Consider the following 17,505-nt stretch of genomic DNA (forward strand, 5'->3'; position numbering starts at 1 on the left):
ATCAAGTGCTAGAGCTTATGGAGGCAGTGTTCCTGTAGTTTTTGGTTTCGACGTTCTGGTTCTTGTGCATTTTATGAAGTATTTTGAATGAACCACAACTGATAAGTCAGTTTATTTCTGTACCTGAATGTTGATTTTGATAAGTAATATTAACAGTTCTGTGTTCATAATATTACCAGGGAAAATTTGATGTCGTAGGCTGAATGCTATAACAACTGACTTCTGCGTATGAAGTTTGAGTTTTTGGGATTAGAACTCATTAATTTAACCTTGAGGAGTGTTTGCAGGTGCAGATATAATTTTTTTTTAATGTAAAAATTCCTCAAAATTCCTTCCCTGTACCAGGCAAGGTTCTTTGGGTAGATGTGATATCTTTTATTAGACCAACTGAGTAGTTGGAAAAAACGTTCTTTGCAAGCTTTCAAGCACAGTCACCCTTCATCAGGCATAGGGAATCTCTGCTGGTCTGAGACTCCAAGGAATGAGAGAAGTTAAAAGTGTGACAGGATGTCCGTGAGAATGGTTTTCCAAATTTCTACCTATTTACAAAGGTAGCGCGGGGAAGGAGGGGAAGTCAAAGGTGAGTAAGCGAGACTATGGTAAAGAGGCTGTCTGAGGAAAAAAAAATAGCTGGACATTAGGAAGACGAATGGCAAAAAGGTAGGGGAGGGGAGGAGAGGGGAGAAAGGGGAAGGGAACGGAAGAACCTTGTCTGCCTGTGTCCTTAGATCAATGTGGCTACAACCAAATTCCCTGTACCGGGTATTTTACTAGAAAAGAAGCTGAAAATGAGTTGTTGTTATATTCTGAATGGCCAAGTCTACCATAGAGACTGCAAATGCAACATTATCCATGTTAACCCAAGGATTAGTTGATTGTATTTAAATAAATTCTTTCCAGTATGGAACATTTTGGGACTGAAAGGCTAATGAATTTGGGATTGCAACATAGTTCTGTTGGAGCTGATCTCTGTTCATCCATTTAATTCATGGATTGCCTTCTACACACTCCTAAATCTTCCCGCTTTGCACAAAGGTATTGAGTATAATCTCATGCTTCAAGATGTCAGTTAGTTACCTACAGGGGTCAGGAAGGAAATTTCTCCGTGCTACAAAATTGTCCAGGTGTATTCTCAAGGGTTGGTTTGCTTTGTTTGTTTCTAGCTTTCCACATCAGAGATTATACTAGTTTTCTGGATCAGCACTGATCTAGACAAACCTTTTTCGTAGGTGCCTGTCTGATGCATCAGACTCAAGAATTTTCTGTTATGGCAGATTGGCTGAGACCTTAGAGATGTGTAGTCTTCCTCTGCTGAATGGGCTATAAATTGTCCGCTGTACTTTTTAAGGCATATTTCTCCTAATCACTTCCCTTCCTGGCCAGGATTTGGGACATTGCTGGCATACTCTTCTTCTTGGTTCTGCCTGGGATGGCCCAGGGGGCTTAAAATACACTAGTGTAACCCAAAATATTGGCTCAACATAGGGAAATGTAATGATCTGTGAGACATAGGAGATCAGACAGTCCCTTCTAACCTTAAGCTTTGCGAAATGAAGTTTATTCCAGTGATTCAGGCAATCTAAACATTTCCAATACTGAATATCTTTATTCTGGTTTTTTTTCTAGATGGCTTTAGAGGATTCAGAGCAGAAGCAAAACCTTCTGCATAGTATTTACTCAGAACTAGGTGAATTATCGTCGATCTTTGAAACAGACAACATGGTGCAACAGCTGAATGAAGTCAATGGCCAAGTCACAAATTTACAGCAAAAGATACTGAAAATCCTTCCTCGGATCCAGCAGATGGCAGATGTAAGTTTGCGTGGTTTTCAAAGCATCTTTTATTGGCATTTCAGTAGATGAGTCAAATAGAGGTAGTAAATGCATCATTTAAAAGACAAAATAAAATCAGACTAGCGTAACATTTAATTAAGCTGTAACATTTAACAGTAATGGTGAAATCATTTGGAGACATATATTTTATCTGTATTAAGGGGAAAGACACAGTCCTCGCTTAGTCAAAGGTCTTTTTGCTGAGGGGAAATTTAGCAGCAGAAATATATCATTATATTTATACCAGGCTACATCATCATGTTACTGCTCTTATTTTGGAGTGACAGTATCTGCCTGGGTGCTTATGACACATTTCATCATGTATACATGTGCACCAGCCCCAAAGAGTTTTACCATTGCTGGCAGTGGGTAAGATTCAAACAGACTTTGATTCCCTGCCAAGGATCAAAACTGATCATTTCCAGACCAAATGACTATTAATACCCAATTCCCCCTCTAATTTATGACAAGGAGCATCTAAAAGACATTTTTGTCAGGGGTGTCAGACACATTGCTCGCAGGCTGGCTCTGGCCCATGGAGCTGCTCTAGCTGGCTCACTGGACTACTGGTGGGCATGGCGATCTGCAGCAGGAGAGCAAGTGAAGGCTGACACCACTCCTATAGCTACTTCACCTGTCGTCACTGCCGTAGCCCTATCTCTATGGCCTCCCACCGCGCTGTGCGCCCTGTGTGGGAGCCACAGCTGGAACTGCTGCTGCAACCTGGGGCACACAGCAGCAGTAGCTCTGGCTCTGGCCCAGGGCATACATCGGAGGCCAGATGTGCCTCCAGTTCAGATCTGGAACTGCTGCCATGTTTTCTGGGTGAGATCTGGATCTACCCCTGCTTCTGCTGCAACAACCACCACCACTTGCTCATGATCTGAGCTGGATCTGGCCTGCAAGGAGCCCTGTAGCCCCAGGGCACAAAGTAAGTTGGATACCCCAGGTTTATACCAAGCGAGTTTGATTTCCACCCCCCACTAACACAGATTGTACACGTGGCAGCACTCATTCTCTGCTGTTTTGAAATTTTTGTAGCAAGGTTCAGTTAAGGACACTTTCTGATATAATTCTGATGAAAGCATTTTGTAAGAACACAGACCGTTTGATCTATTTTGTAGGGCTGTTTGAAGATATGTTATTAATATAAAATATTTAAATGAAATTCATATGTTGTTTGTGCATGTGCATTGTGGTTCTAGCTTGCTTGATAAGAAAATTTGTATTGTGGCTGAAATTAAGTACAGTGTGTTGAGATCTTGGATAAAATCTTCAGTTTTGTTAAGATAGCATTATTAAGAATAACCATCATTAGAAATCATATAACAGTAGCATATCATTCCAGTCCAGAAATATTTTGATTGTCCCAAAAATCTAGGAGGTGGACATTATTGAATCTGATGTAAAAGCGATGGAGAAGGATATTGCCAAAATTAAAACAATCCTGTCATCAGAAGATCTTTTAGATTTTTCTCCCAAGGATCATCTTAAACATGGACAGGTGGGTATAAATCTTATTAAACCTGACCCTCATTTACACTGATTGTGAAACATGCTAATGTATTCAGGTAAGAAGGAGTTTTATAAGAGCAGACCATAAATTATCAGTTCTACCCTCTATGCCTAGGCAAAATAAATCAAAATAGTAAGAAACTGTTGCTTTTTTTTCCTGTGTTTACAAGCCACAGTTTCAGCAGATCTACCTTCAGAATTTACTGACATGGTTTCAGAGGCAGGGTGAAAATTTGGTTGGTTGTGTGTGCGCAGCTTTTTGTTAAAGGACACTTATTGTAGATGCAATAGTATGTGTTGAACTAAGAAATACTACAAAATATTTTCTTTGAAAACATATCCCCCATTTCTCAGTGTGGAGAAAGCCCTAATAAGGTTCCACATTCCTAAATAAAGTTGTGAGAAACAGAAATGTCAGGCTGCCCTTGCCTAAATTAACCGTTAAACCTTCCATGAACTTTGTACTAGGAAATACAGTCTAAATCTATCCTGATTGTATAATCAACAAGATATAGTAATTTCATCATAAGCCTTGGCTCTGAAAAATAGACAGGGGTGTCATTTATGGATGCCTTTTGCCTTATCACACAGTCTTATCATATATTTTCTTTTAAACATTAGAAGATAAAACGCTCTGAATATGATGTTCTTAATCCTGTCGTTGAGAGTTTACGTAAAAGAACTTTTCAGCAGGGTTGCTGTAATATAATTTTAAAATGATCGTTCCTGTTTCATAGCACATTCATCATCTATCCTATATTTTAGGTTATTCTTGACCACATTGGGCCCATGCAGAAAAGCATCACTCAGATACAGTCCTGTAAAGCAGCTCTTAAGTCACCAGGAGCAAAAATGCAACCTCTCTTGGTCTTCCAACGAGCAAACCAACTTTCGAAAGAACTGAAAACATTAGAGAAACTTACCATGGAACAAAATGAGCTGCTAGAGGTAAAATCCTTTTGATATCAGATTTGTTTGTTAAAAACTCTCTCATACATAACTCCTTGTAATATTTTAATAACTTTTTGGTGACTAGATTGTCAAGACAGGAATATAATATACCTGCCACATCTTTTTATCTTTGTTTAGCTGGGTAATTTAACAGAAGAACAAAGCACACTAACTGTCTTGAAATTCATTTCACATTAGAATTTAGCCAAGTCAGATGATAGCTTATTTTCCTGTATGATTAGTGCCTCATGGCACCTTGTGGTACTTCATGGTATTAAATAACAGCATTACATATATTAAGAGTCAAGTGGCCTAAGCTCCCTATAGTCTGTAAATCACTGGGGGCCAGTCTTTTTGGCAAGTGTGACACAAATTAGCCCACCGCTCTCCCATATGATACTCTGATCCCCTTCTCCTGCCTGATCTGTTGACCTGCTTTCTGCTGTCTGTTGCATCTGTTGCTCTTCCTTCTACTCCCTGCCTTTTCTGCCACTGTGCCACGTGTCCCCCTTCCCAGTTTGTAGCATGGCACACACAGGCTGCCTATGCCACAGGTTGGCCTCCCTTGCTATAAATTCATACATTGAAAGGCCGGAAGGGACTTTGGAAGATCGTCGGGTCCAGCCCCCTGCACCAAGCAGGAAAGACAACTGGGGGTAAATGCTCAATCTCTGTGAAATTGAGGCCCTTAAAGATTCAACAGGACATGGACAGTCTGTTTCTTTGTTGTTAGCACTTGGTAGTAAGGTAATTAGTTGATTGTGTTAAAATATGAACAAGGCAAAGTCAGTTTTTAAAGGGGGCGTTTCAGATCTTTTCATACTAGTAAGGCACATAATTGGGCATTTTTTCTCCCCTGTGACTTATCCAGTCTCAAATTGATAAACAGTACATTTCTTGACCTGACATTAAAAACTACACCTGAGCTTCTGCTGGTGATAAGCTGTTCATCTTCCTGAATGAGCCCAGCAACAGAAGCTCAGAGCCAAGTCATCTAAAATGGCCCCTCCGTTTCTCAGCAGGATGTTACTGTGCGGGCCGGGAGCGGTCCGAGGCCCTCGGGGGCGCGCGGTGGGCTATGGCCAGCAGCCCTGGCACGCGGGTCGGGGAATGCAGGCCGGCGGACTAGAATTAGGCACGGACGCGTAGCGGTTGATTAAAGATTATTTTACATACACCGTAGATGGTCGTGGTGCAGGCAGGAAAACTTGCTTGAGTTGCGGTTACAGACAGGAAAGAAGAGAGGCGGACAAGAGTTCTAAACTCGCGAACTCTAGCCCAATCCGGCTGAAGGCTCTAAAACCGCGAGCCCGTCGTGTCAACTGAAGAAAACAACTCGGAGAAGAGCTCTGGATACACTCACACAAAGCTTGCTAGGCTCCGTGGAACTTGCGCGCAGGGAAGGGGTTCGTCGAGGGATCGCGCTCGGCAACGGGGAGAGGCCAGAGGTTGATCAGACCCCTATAGCCTTCTTAAGGTACACGCTGGGTCCGTTAGGCTCCGCAGCACTTAGAGATCTTCACAAGACGTGAAGTCCTCCTCCTCCAGATGGTTGTGGAGTCCTCCAACTTGGGCGGAAACCGCTCAAGCCTCTTATACGGCTAGCAAGCCAATCGCTAGCCGCCACGTGGGAATAATTTAGAACTGGCCAATAGTGGGACACAAATTTGCATGCGGGTGGCGGGAACTTCTTTGCACTGGGGTTTTCTCTTTGCAACTGAGAAATGCACCCGGCAAAGAAAGCTCCTCGTGGCGGGAAATAATTTAGCAGTGCCGAAGCGCGCGCGCACACACACAAAATCACACCCTTGGGTTGTGACAGTTACCAATTAAAAGTGTATTTCTGAATGCACATTTAGTGCATTCTCTAATCAAGGGAGCACATAAGAACTTCAGAGGCTCTTGCAAAGCAGTTTGCGGTTCAAGGACACATCTGTTGCAGTTAGTACATGAAGGCTGCCATTTTTGCCCTAGACATGTTGGCCAGAAAAGAAAGACCTAGGAAGCTGTGGGTCCGCTGTTAACTAGCCAGGGTGAAATCTTAACAGAAGATGCAACAGCCAGTGATGACACGTAGGGGGTGCATGTGCACCCCCTGAGCGCATGTGTGCACCCCCTGATGGTCACGCTCACCACTGAGGTGAGCGTGGGGGGGCTGGTGAGAACGCCAGTGCCTCCCCTGCACGCACTGGCTAATTGCTGCACTCCCAGAAGCGGCTGCAACAAGTGCAGCAATCGGCCATTGCGGGATCGCCTTGGGGGGACACCCCCCCACCACCCCGGACCACAGGATCGTCCATGGGGGAGTGGGGGACCCCCCCCCACTCCGGTCGGCAGGACTCGTCACGGGGGGTGGGGCATGGGCCCCCCCTGACTAAGGCAGCACCAGTCGCCCATGGCAACAGCTACTTTGTCTCACTCTTTAAAATAAAAAGTGCAGTCAGACACCTACCTAACAAAGATTATTTGGATAAGGAAGGAGGCTAGCTGAGGCATGAGAACAAAAGAGACAGCAGAGGTTTTGGTGGGTCTGAATGAATTCAAGTCAGCAGGGCCTGATGAATTTTATCCCAGGGTACCAAAGAAACTGACACAGATCTCAGAGCCCTTGGCAATGATCTTCATGGAGTCATGGAGGACAGACCAGGGACCAACGGGCTAGAAAAGGGCCAACGTAGTGCCTCTCTTTAAAAAAATGCAAAAAGGAGGACACGGGGAACTAGACCAGTTAGCCTCACCTCAGTATCTAGGAGAGGAGCTTACTGGAGCATATCCTAAGGAAGTCCATTTGTAACTGTCTGGAGGAGGGAAGACAGACCACAAGCCCTCAGCATGGATTTAAAAAGAGCAAATCATGTCAAACAAACTTGATCTCCTTCTTTGACAAATGCACTAAGGTAGATGGGGGAATGCTGTGGATATAGTGCTTCTGGATTTCAGCAAGGCTTTTGACAAGGTTGCGTGTGGGCTAGCCAAAACTGCTATATGGTGTAGAGACAACTGGTTCAATAGCTGCAAATAAAAGGTAATTATAAATGGATCTATTTCAGAATGACAGGAGACTTTTGAGCAGAGTCCTGGGCCCTGTGCTGTTCAAAACGTGTATTAATATTTTGGATGCTGAAATTGAGAGTTTCTTGAGCAAGTTTACAGGTTACATGAACCTGGAAAGGATTATGACCATGTCATGTTGGAGGACAGAAGCGCAATTTAGAAGGATCTTGACAGCCTGGAAGTGTGGATGGGAACTAACAGGATGAAGTTTAATGCTGACAAATGCAAAGTGCTAGCCCTCAGGAAGAATAATAAAAAATGCAAATAAAAAAAATGGGGGACACCTGGCTGAATGGCAGCACTATGGAGAAGGATCTAGGAATCTTGGTAGATCACAGACTCAGTATGAGTCTACAGTGTGACAGCTGTATAAAGGGCACGTGTAGTTTGAGATGCATCAATAGAAGCATTAGATGCAAGACACAGGTGGTGATGGTGCGTCTTTACTCAGCACTGGTTAGGCCTCATCTACAGTAGTGGGTGCAGTTTTGGGCTCTACATTTTAAAAAGGACATGGAGAAGATAGAGAGTTTCCAGAGGCAGGCAATGATAATGATAAAGGGCTTGGAAAACAAGTCAAAAGAAGAGAGGAAATAGGTATGTTCAGCTTTTGGAGAAAAGGCCTTCAGAGGGGGCATGATAGCCTTCACGTACCTGAAGGGTTGCCATAAAGAAGGGGGAAAACACCTTTTCTGTCTTGCTGCAGAGATTAGGACACAGACTAATAGCTTGAAGTTGCAGTAAAGTAGGTTTAGACTGGATGTCAGGAAAAACTTCTTCACTGTGAAACAGACTGCCTAGGGAAGTTGTGAACTCTATCATTGGAAGAGTTGAAGAAGAGGTTGTACAGGCATTTGTCAGGGATGATCTAGGAGTAACTGTGCTATGTTCTATTATGGGTGTTTCCCATGTGTTTGGACTTTGCTGTTTGCTATATAGGGCAGAGAGAGATTTTTCCCCCTGCTGTTGCTAAATGTAGCAGGGTTTTGTTTTTAAGCCTTCCTTAGAAGTATTGGGAATCGACTGCAGGCAAGTCTGGGGATTTTGACTGGGGTGTGCCAAAGCTTTTACTGGGATTTTAAACCTAGAGGTTTCTGGCTAGAGGCTTTTGCCCCTTTGCTCAGGGTCAGGCTGATCACCATATTTGGGATCAGGAGGGAATTTCCCCCATGGTCAAATTTAATGCAAACTCGCAGGAGGAGGTAAGGGGGGTGCTTTCCTCTGTAGCAGAGGGGCATGACCATCTTCCTGGGTTGGCTGACCTAGTCTCTCTGCTGTACCTGTGCTAGGCTAGGTTATTATGTCTTGTGATTGTGTCAGGTTTGAATGTAATTTTGATAAGAGGTTAGACCAGTGATCACCAACGTGGGGATCCCAATCTACAGGTAGATCCCAGAGCCTCTTTTGGTAGATCCTGGGCTGGGGAGACAGCTGGGCGTGCGTGGACGTGCACACCCACTGCACCCAGCACCAGCCGGTCAATCTGTAGGGGAGGGAAGGGACAGGGGCCAGATCGAGGCCCCTGCAGTGAGCGGCTGACCGTGCAGCCCAGCCAGGAGCAGGGGAAGGTAAGTGGGGCCCCAGCCTGGGTAGGTAGTGGGAGGATTGGAGCCCAGGGGGCTCCCTTCCCATCTCTGCGGGGTTGGAGGCAACAGAGGCTGCTGCCACTGTGCCTCGAGTCCTGCTGCAGCTGGCCATGTATGGGCGCAGCTCAGCTCGGCAGCGGGGACTCATGTTGGGGTGGCCCCAGTCCAGACGGGTCTGGGAAAATCTGGCCATCCAGGGGCACATGGGGGGGCTCCTGCCACAAGGCACGGCCTGGCGGAGGCCCTGCGGGCCTGTGCCCCCCGACCTGTGATCTAGAGGTCCCTTCCAGCCCTACTTCTCTGTGATTGTGTGCTCAGATACCTAAGGTTATGAACTCTGAAGATCATGAGCTAGTGTGGACTGTGTCATAGGGTATACATATTTTATAGCAGGGTAGGCTCAGAGACTATTAGGTACAGCAGCATCCTGCAGTCGTCTTTGTTGGAGCCAACACCTTGTGGTTAAGACGCATGTCTAGCTGTCAGGTCTTGGGGTTCTTTTTCTTTTTTTGCCTCAGGTTTCCTGTGTAACCTTGTGAGGTCCTATATCTACAAAGTGGATACGATAGATCACTTCTTGGCCTTTTAGCTAAGATGTAACATTCTCTATTAAAGTTTTATATTTACTTCACAGGCAGGTTATGAAGCTAAAGTCGCTGGTAGTTTCAAAACATATTTGAGATCCTCAGAAACAAAATACTCTGCGAGTTCAAAGTCTCATTATGTGGTTCTTACAAGTAAAGAGAATAGCCATAATTTTCCTGCTCTGAAATGCATTTTACTTGCTGGAGCTCTAATAATTTTTACACTTGGCATCTGCCTTTACTGCCTAGGTATCTAACTAATTTTAAGTGAGACTTCTTCATGAGAAAACAGCTTGGAAAAATTGAATTTCTTGGCAACTAGGGTACCAAACTGTGTGTCAAAGACTTGCCAGTGCTGCTGCGTAGGTTGAACACAAGTGTAGTCCAATACTAGTTGTGGGCTAGCTAAGACCTTACAAGGGAGAAGCATAGTAAAGCATTATTATTAGTTCTGATTTAGAAAGTTGTGTTGTAGCAAAAAACAATGTGAAAAAAATCTGCTCTTACTTTTGAAAGTTTAGTGTGTTAACATGCTTATGCATTATTCCATATCTAAATATAAATTTATTGAGGACTGAACTAAATGTAATATTGTATAACAACAATATTAATAGTATTATCCACTATAACAGAGTATATTAAAATAAAATAGAAGCTCCATACATACCAACAGCCATATATAGACAATATTTTGGGAAAGATGCTATGAAGGGCATGGCTGGGTCTCCAGACTTTGTAGAGAGAAGAAGCATAGTTTTAATACATTTTAAATGATATTGTGCTAATATTGTAACCTTGGGTCACCTTTTTGAAAGACTTCTCTAATAAAAACAAGAGCCCTTAAAATGAATTGTTCTTGAACTAACTCAGTGTAGATGTGTATATTGCTGGCTTAAACTGGAGAAAAGGCTGGGTAGGGTGGCACTTTTAAACTAAAATTATTGTATTTATATCAATTTGCACCTGTGTGGATTCAGCTATAGAAGTTGAGTCCATTCTGTGTGGGTCCTAATACACCCCAAAACATTTTCTTTCTAGCCTCTTTCACCCCTTTCTGTCCCTGAAAGCTGACCATTCACATAATCAAAACCCCCTATCACGTGTGGACTTGTACAGGGCTAACAGGATAAATCACAAAATAGAAACCTTATATTGTAAACTCCTTAGGACAAAGATTGTGCTTTTTCTTGCTTAGTATCCAGGGGATTTGGTTTGTGACTAAGGCTTATAGGTACTATCACAAAAGAAGCAATTAAAATGAAATGTGAAATGACATATTGAGAACCCTAGCTTTCAGTAGGAAATTTGGCTCCATAATACCACGTGCATTGCACTGGGCTTCCAGAAGTCTCTGGTGGCTGAGGTTAAAGAAAGATCTTTGGACATCCATTAGCACATGGGGGATGGTAGATATGTTGGAGGAGTCATTGTGGTCCTTTGAGAACTACAGGGCTTGCTAAGATTGAGACAGGTGTGGCTGGAAGAGTCTGAAAAAGATTGTGAATATTAGCCACCACCCAGCAGTCCAGGTAACTTGTGCCAGCATATACATGAACTGATAACCTAACAGCAGTAGAGGTGCTTAGCACTTCATCTTAAAAGGCCATCTGGTTTTCCTAGCACAAATGAATGTGAGTAGAAAGAATACTATTATCTTTATTACCAGTTTTCTCCTCTACTTGTTTAATTTTTTGTTGTGTTAGACTCTCTGTCCCAAAAGTCACAACTTCCTCCCAGATTCTCCCTTAAAGATATCAAAATAGCTTACACCTTCTCTTGCAATCTGTAAGGGACATACAGTAACGCCTCACTTATTTGCATTCCAAACAGGGAAAGCCATTACATGTGATGGAAGTTTTGATGAGCAAATGAATGAGCAAACAGTGCTGTACTGAAATCTAGGAATTGTATATGACGTAATAGTCATGCTATTTGACGGATATAGTTTGTGCACTAGTAAACATTCTGTGGGTTGGATGCTCTAGCAAAATACAATCTTTTGTAGAAGTTATGGTCTCCCGGTAACATGAGAAATTGCTTATTTTATATGTAAAACATCAGCTAAATGATTTGGTAAGTGGCAATTTTGGTGTGAATACTGAAGTCTATAGATCCATGAGGTTTGTCTATGTAGTGGGTTGTCATTTTACACAATAGTCTTTTATTTCCCTGAGCAAACTTACCCCGTAGGACACAGCATAACCCATAAACCAGGCACATACATAAACAATAAAGTTATCTTAAACTTTATGGTCTTTTCCCAAACTCTGAGACAGTGTTGTTAGAGGCTGCAGCACTGAGCCACCTTGCAGTCTTCCTGCTCTCTCCCTCCAGCTCCCTTCTCTGAGAGCCTTTTACTTCCTCTGAGCCAGCCAGTTATCCTCTTCAGCTGACTTAGTCCTCCTAGGCAGGCCAAATGACTTTCTCACTGCCTGCAACTAAGCTGCAGCCCCTAAGGCATGCAGCCTGTTACAACCTGTTATTGGTAAACCAGGATAAATTGTGCTTTTCACTTGATGCTTGTAGGTTTTTTTCAATTGTACTGCAAGTTTTCCTGCAAGTCTGCAAAGTTCCTTCTCACATGAGTTGAAATGAGTGAGAGTAAGGTCAGGTTGTCAGATACTGTAGTGGGAGTTTACACCTTTCCCGGGAACTCTCCTCCTGTTTCATCTTCACTTTGTGCAGAACCACCTTGCAATAAAAACCTAAATCGATCCAGTAGAAAGTAAGTAGTTTTTCTAACTGGATATAATAAAAATAACATAAAGTCAAACATTACCCAGTTTCTTTTTATCTAATTTTTTTTCCCATACAGCTGTACTGGTGAATATGATTAAATGTGTCCAACTTTACAAAGGAAGCTATTGGCCAAATGCATAGATTTACTCTGCAGTGAGCATTTGCAATTCTAGACAAAGCTAATTTGCTTCCACTTGCTGCTGTGACGCAGTATTTTTATGAGCAAATTCATATAGAATTGAAGACAGTAAAGTAGAATTAGCTAGCAGCCTGGGTACAGTTTCTTAGCATAAGCATAGGTGCAGATGTATGAATGAGGTTGCTCTACTTTTCCCTAGTTTGATTTCATTACATTGCTGACTTCTGTGTTTCTCTATTCTATTAATCTGTCTAAAATGACTAAGGTGACTTATCTTTTTATAGTCAGTTATAAGAGAGACAGATGAATGTGAACAAGGAATTGAAAAGTTGAAGCAATTCTTAAAGAACCACCTGGGTGAACTAGCACATGAAAATCCACTGTCTTCTTACAATGCTGCTTGTCCAGAGGTAAGTTAATCTTTTCATTTTCTAACTTGTGTGACCTGGCCTGGCTTTTATAATGCTATCACTACTGTATGATAACATGAAGAAAATGGCAACGCCTTTTTTCCCCTCTCTAAATCATTTCTATACATCTTGTGGTTAAACAAAGGACACAGGTAGGTTTTTAATGCAGGGAATATGATTGCATATATAAGATGCTGCACACTGACCAGCATTAACTTTACTGTAAAATGGAGGTGTGCATTCAGTGCATCTCAAAACACCCACTCTCTCAGCTGTGATGAGCTAATACCAGGTATGTTCAGTATCTGGGTGTCAGATGTGCAAAGACAATTCAGAGGGCTGTAGGAAGCCACGGAAGTGAGTCAGTAGGCAATAATCCTTTTGTCAGTCATTATCCAATGCCCCGCTTCGGTGTTCGGGGCAGTGTGTGCTGCCATAGGTTCTGCCTTTGAGATGAAGCACAAGGCAAAGATCTGATCACTTATGCTCATTAACGCTGTTGTGGTGGTAGTTTTGGCTAGGAGTAGGAAGTTATCCTCAGTACCATGGCTATTTTCCATCTTTGATAAATATGTATTTTACTTATGTAAATTATGCCCTGCTCTTCAGTTGGATTCTGTAGTCTCCTTTTCCTGCCCTGAATTGTGCTACATTTTCATTATTTGTTAGACAGGTGCTGCTTTCCTCCCCACAAGTGGCAATTTATTTTTTTTAAGGGGGGACATCACGGCAATATTTAAATACAAAAAGATAAATGAGCAAAAGTAAGGAAATGTGTGTCTTACAATATATCCATTACTATTTATAAAGCACCTCTGAAATGCTCGGCCTATTGCACACACTACTAGCACACTCCTATTTTAAGTATATATAATAAATCTGATTACAAGTTAGTCGTTGAATGGGTGAGTTAATGCTAGTACTGTGAATCATTTCCTGACTCTTGTTTGTTTTTAAAATCATAATTGTGGTGGTGTGCCAAACTGGGTTTTGAGTTTAACTTTCTTTTTTTTAAGAGAGAAAAAACTGCTTTGGCACATTAGTATTTCAAGGATTCAAATAGCTTTTCAATCTCACATCTCGGTGAGGGTTAGGGTTGGGGGAGCTTCCATTTCAGAGGCCTGGAGGGAGGTGTGTGTTTATAACTTGGATGTTGCTTCTGGTTGGCTTCTGACCATTTTCTGGCAAGCAGAGGAGCAGCATGTGAGTTATACTGCTAAGTTCCCATTTCCAAGGCAAAAGATCGAAATATCTGTCATCTTAACTGAAGCTAGAAAGTGCAAATGGAGCCATTATTTCATACCGATTTATTTTTCTCCTGATGGCGGGACACAGCTGGAGGATTTTGCTGCACACGATTCATTGTGTAAGGAAATAGCATAACTGTTGTAGTAGATCCCCAGCCCCTGTCCAGCAGAACCCAGAGTGACTTAGGAGAGGCTGAGCTTGACTAGCTTGCTATAAGGATAGCAGATGCTCACCGGAGGCATTCCCCGCAAGGATGCTGCCTAAGTTCAAAAAGCCTGCATGTGTGTTTCTGCACCAGTGCAGTGTCCTTGTGCTGTTAACAGAAGCAGTGGCTCAGGCAGGCCCCTGCTCTGGTTTGTTGTCTGTGTCCTCTAACTTGGGTTAGCCACTTACATTGTCTTATTAACAGCCCTGAATGATTTCCCAGCTGTTGGGAAGCATTGATGCCACTGCTCCAGGTACCTCAAGCACAGCCTCAGGGCATGCTGTTGTGCCAGCACTGCTACATACAGGCCTTGAACCAGATAGCCTGTTGCTTTGCCCCTTTTTGAGTACAACAGAAGTGAGCATGGTGCTGCCATTTGCATTGTCAACAAGGGAGAAGAAAAATCCCTGCTCTGGTTGTGTGACTGACCTAGAGACGGGGAGGTCAAGCAGCTGAGGGATCTAAGTCGGTTATGCTTTTTCCTTTTCCACTGAAACACAGGACAGGAACAGGTGCAGAAAAGAGGGAGCACGGAGTGGAGAACTACTGGAATGTGCCATGAGAAGAAGAGTAGAGCACCTCTATTGCCCTCTGGTTTCTCCATGGCTGCCTGAACCTGTGATCCCATCCATCCAGAATACTACCCCTTTCCTCTCTTTGCTTTCATGAGGCTATCAGGCTCACTCTTAACACCACACATGGGAGTTGCAGAGCAGCACTGCTATACCTTAATATAGCCTGAAAGATAAAAGTCTCTACCTAGGTATAATCTTATTTTGAAGCATCTTCAGGGAGAAAGAAATGAGCTGTTTTATCCCTCTCATCCAGGATCTCTGAGTGTCTTCTCTTCTTGCTACTAAGAGAAAGTCTGCTTTGTAGTTAGCTCCTATACAGGCTTGTAGCAAGCAGCCTTGGCTGACCCGTGTAGCCGAGTAATGCAATCTAGCTGCATTCCCTCACTCTCCCGAGAGGATTCTGTGGCTGGACCAGACTAGTGAGAATCCAGATCAGCACTAATTATCAAGCCTGTGTGTTCCCTGATGAGCTATAGCTGGGCAGGTAAAAAGTTGGCAGTCCCTGTGTCCAGACTCTATTGTCTGTTTGTGTTTTACCTGGGCATCTCTGGCAAGTGACAATGGGGAATTGTCCGAATGCCAAAAAAAAGGACGAAGAGACAGTAGCTCCTCTCCCAGTAAGACGCACCTGTTACTCGGATATAAAGTATTGTCACATAATTAATAATGAAAGTGTAAATTACAAGCATTGTTGCTCTTCAGGGAGAATTGGAAGCCGTAAAAGAACAGATCATCGAACTGTGCCAGAGGAAAGAAGACATCCTCGTGGGAATGAAGAGTTCAATGCTCAAGCTACACCAGTGCTTACAGCAAGAACATCCTGAATCGGAGGGTGAACTTCCAGAGCCTCTATCCCCAGAGGAAAGTGATTCTGTTGGGAGAGATGCCCCTGAGCAGCAGGTAGGTGGAAGGCCACACGACCCCTTCAAATGGCCCTGACGAGGCATGATTAGGTGCGCGATGGGGAGGCCTTTCAGGATATTTTTTAGTGTGTGGAAAAATGATGTGAGGTTGCTTGAAATAATCAAAAGCAAAACGTGGGCTCTATAATTTGCACCGCAAGTGCTTGTTCTAGGGTTTTCAGTAAATTGTTTGTATGGAGCAGAATGAGGTTTACCTCAATTGTAGGCATAGATTTACAAACTGACAAAGTAGGTAAAAAGCCCTGTTTGTCAAAAGTACTCAGTCCCTGCAGCTTTCAATTACTTTAATTGGAGCTGCAGGGGCTCAGCATTTCTAAAAATTAGGCCCCAGGTCGCGATTTTGTTGGGTGTGAAAGGGGCAGAAAGAAAAGCTGTTTTTGTAGCAAGGAGTAATTGGATTGTGTCTCTGTGCCTGCCTTGTAGCTGAAAAAGAGAGGATCGGTGTCTCTTCTTCCTTCTTTAGTTGAAGAAACAGAAGATAGTTTGTCCCACAGCGAAGTAAGTAGAATGGAGAGTTGGGAAGTACAATCTTTTTCAGAGGAAGTTATGAAAAATGTATGTGCAAATGTGAAACCCTTTAGAATCCCTTGGAGCCTCCTTCATTGTGCATTTTTGGAAATGCTGTCATAGTAAAAGCCACTAGACTGAAATAAAATATTGCTACTTCCAGTTGTATGCTGGACCAGAGACTGCTTTTTTTTATGCTGGCTGCTACCTTATTCTGCAAATCATTCTACTGCTATTGGTAATACTGCTTGCAGCAGAAGGGTCTACTTAATGAGCGTGTGATGGCAGAACCTGACACTAACCTACCAGCGCCAGTGCATTTGACATTCTGCAGAACAGTGAGATATCCTCTTTCCTAAAGTGTTCAGTAGAAACAAGAGAAACCTAAACATAACGCATGAGTTCAACTAAGCAGGGTTTGACAAGATTATTGGTGATGCAAACCGAGTAGGGAAGGATTTCTGAGAGCAAATGGCTTTAGCAAAAGGATTTCGAGGGATAGTTGGCCGCTGATGGGCATGACTTAGGTAAATCTCACAAACTCGAAGCATAACATGAATGGTAGGTGTGGAGCAGAGTTGGAGGCGGTTAGAATTGCAAGGATGTTTGGCATGTGAGGGTGAGTAGGAGGAAATGGTTGCAAAAGCCTGACTTTAGCCCTATACTGGAGATGGATTATTTATGCTAATTCTCCTTGATCCAACACCATTGTAAATAGTGAAGTAGTAACCCCTGCCGAAACACACAGGCAGCACTAATCATTACATCCTGCCATTGTATGAGTACATTAACTCCCCTCCTAGAAATACTAGGGGTTTGTCTGCCATGTATCTCCAGCACATCCTGGCGGGGATGCTCTGCAGCGTTCCCTTCCCTCCAGCCCCCTCACATGCTCCAGCCTGGGAAATGTGCTAGTGGAAGGTGCTCCAGGGATATCCTCTCCTCTCCCATGGTGGGTCTCAAGACCTCAGTCTCCTGCATGCTTGAGAGCAGCCAGTGGAGTCATTCCCATAGCAGCTTCTCTGACACATTTTTCCCATATGGAGTATACAAGCAGGAAAGAGAAAGCACTGCATGCTTGGGCTTCCCTGCAGGGACATGCTGGGCATGCAGTATAGATGTACCCTCCAATGCCACTCTGCTCCCCTTGGAAAGAATGCTGTGAGGTCTGAGAGCTTTGGGAAGAGGCGGCAACGTCATAGCAGAATATTGCTGTGAAAATGAATATTGTAGGGA

General features: G+C 43.3%; 1 protein-coding gene across 1 annotated transcript in view; it reads left to right on the top strand.

Annotated features, from left to right (window-relative positions):
• Nucleotides 1–17,505, top strand: part of SYNE2 (spectrin repeat containing nuclear envelope protein 2) — a 256,030-nt gene that overhangs the window by 122,025 nt on the left and 116,500 nt on the right. Inside the window, 6 exon segments of the mRNA XM_025197915.1 lie at nt 1,627–1,812; nt 3,215–3,337; nt 4,114–4,296; nt 12,686–12,811; nt 15,542–15,739; nt 16,186–16,260. Coding sequence (XP_025053700.1) covers nt 1,627–1,812; nt 3,215–3,337; nt 4,114–4,296; nt 12,686–12,811; nt 15,542–15,739; nt 16,186–16,260 — 891 coding nt within the window.

This window comes from Alligator sinensis, unplaced genomic scaffold (genome assembly GCF_000455745.1).
Source record: "Alligator sinensis unplaced genomic scaffold, ASM45574v1 scaffold13_1, whole genome shotgun sequence".
NCBI lineage: Eukaryota > Metazoa > Chordata > Crocodylia > Alligatoridae > Alligator > Alligator sinensis.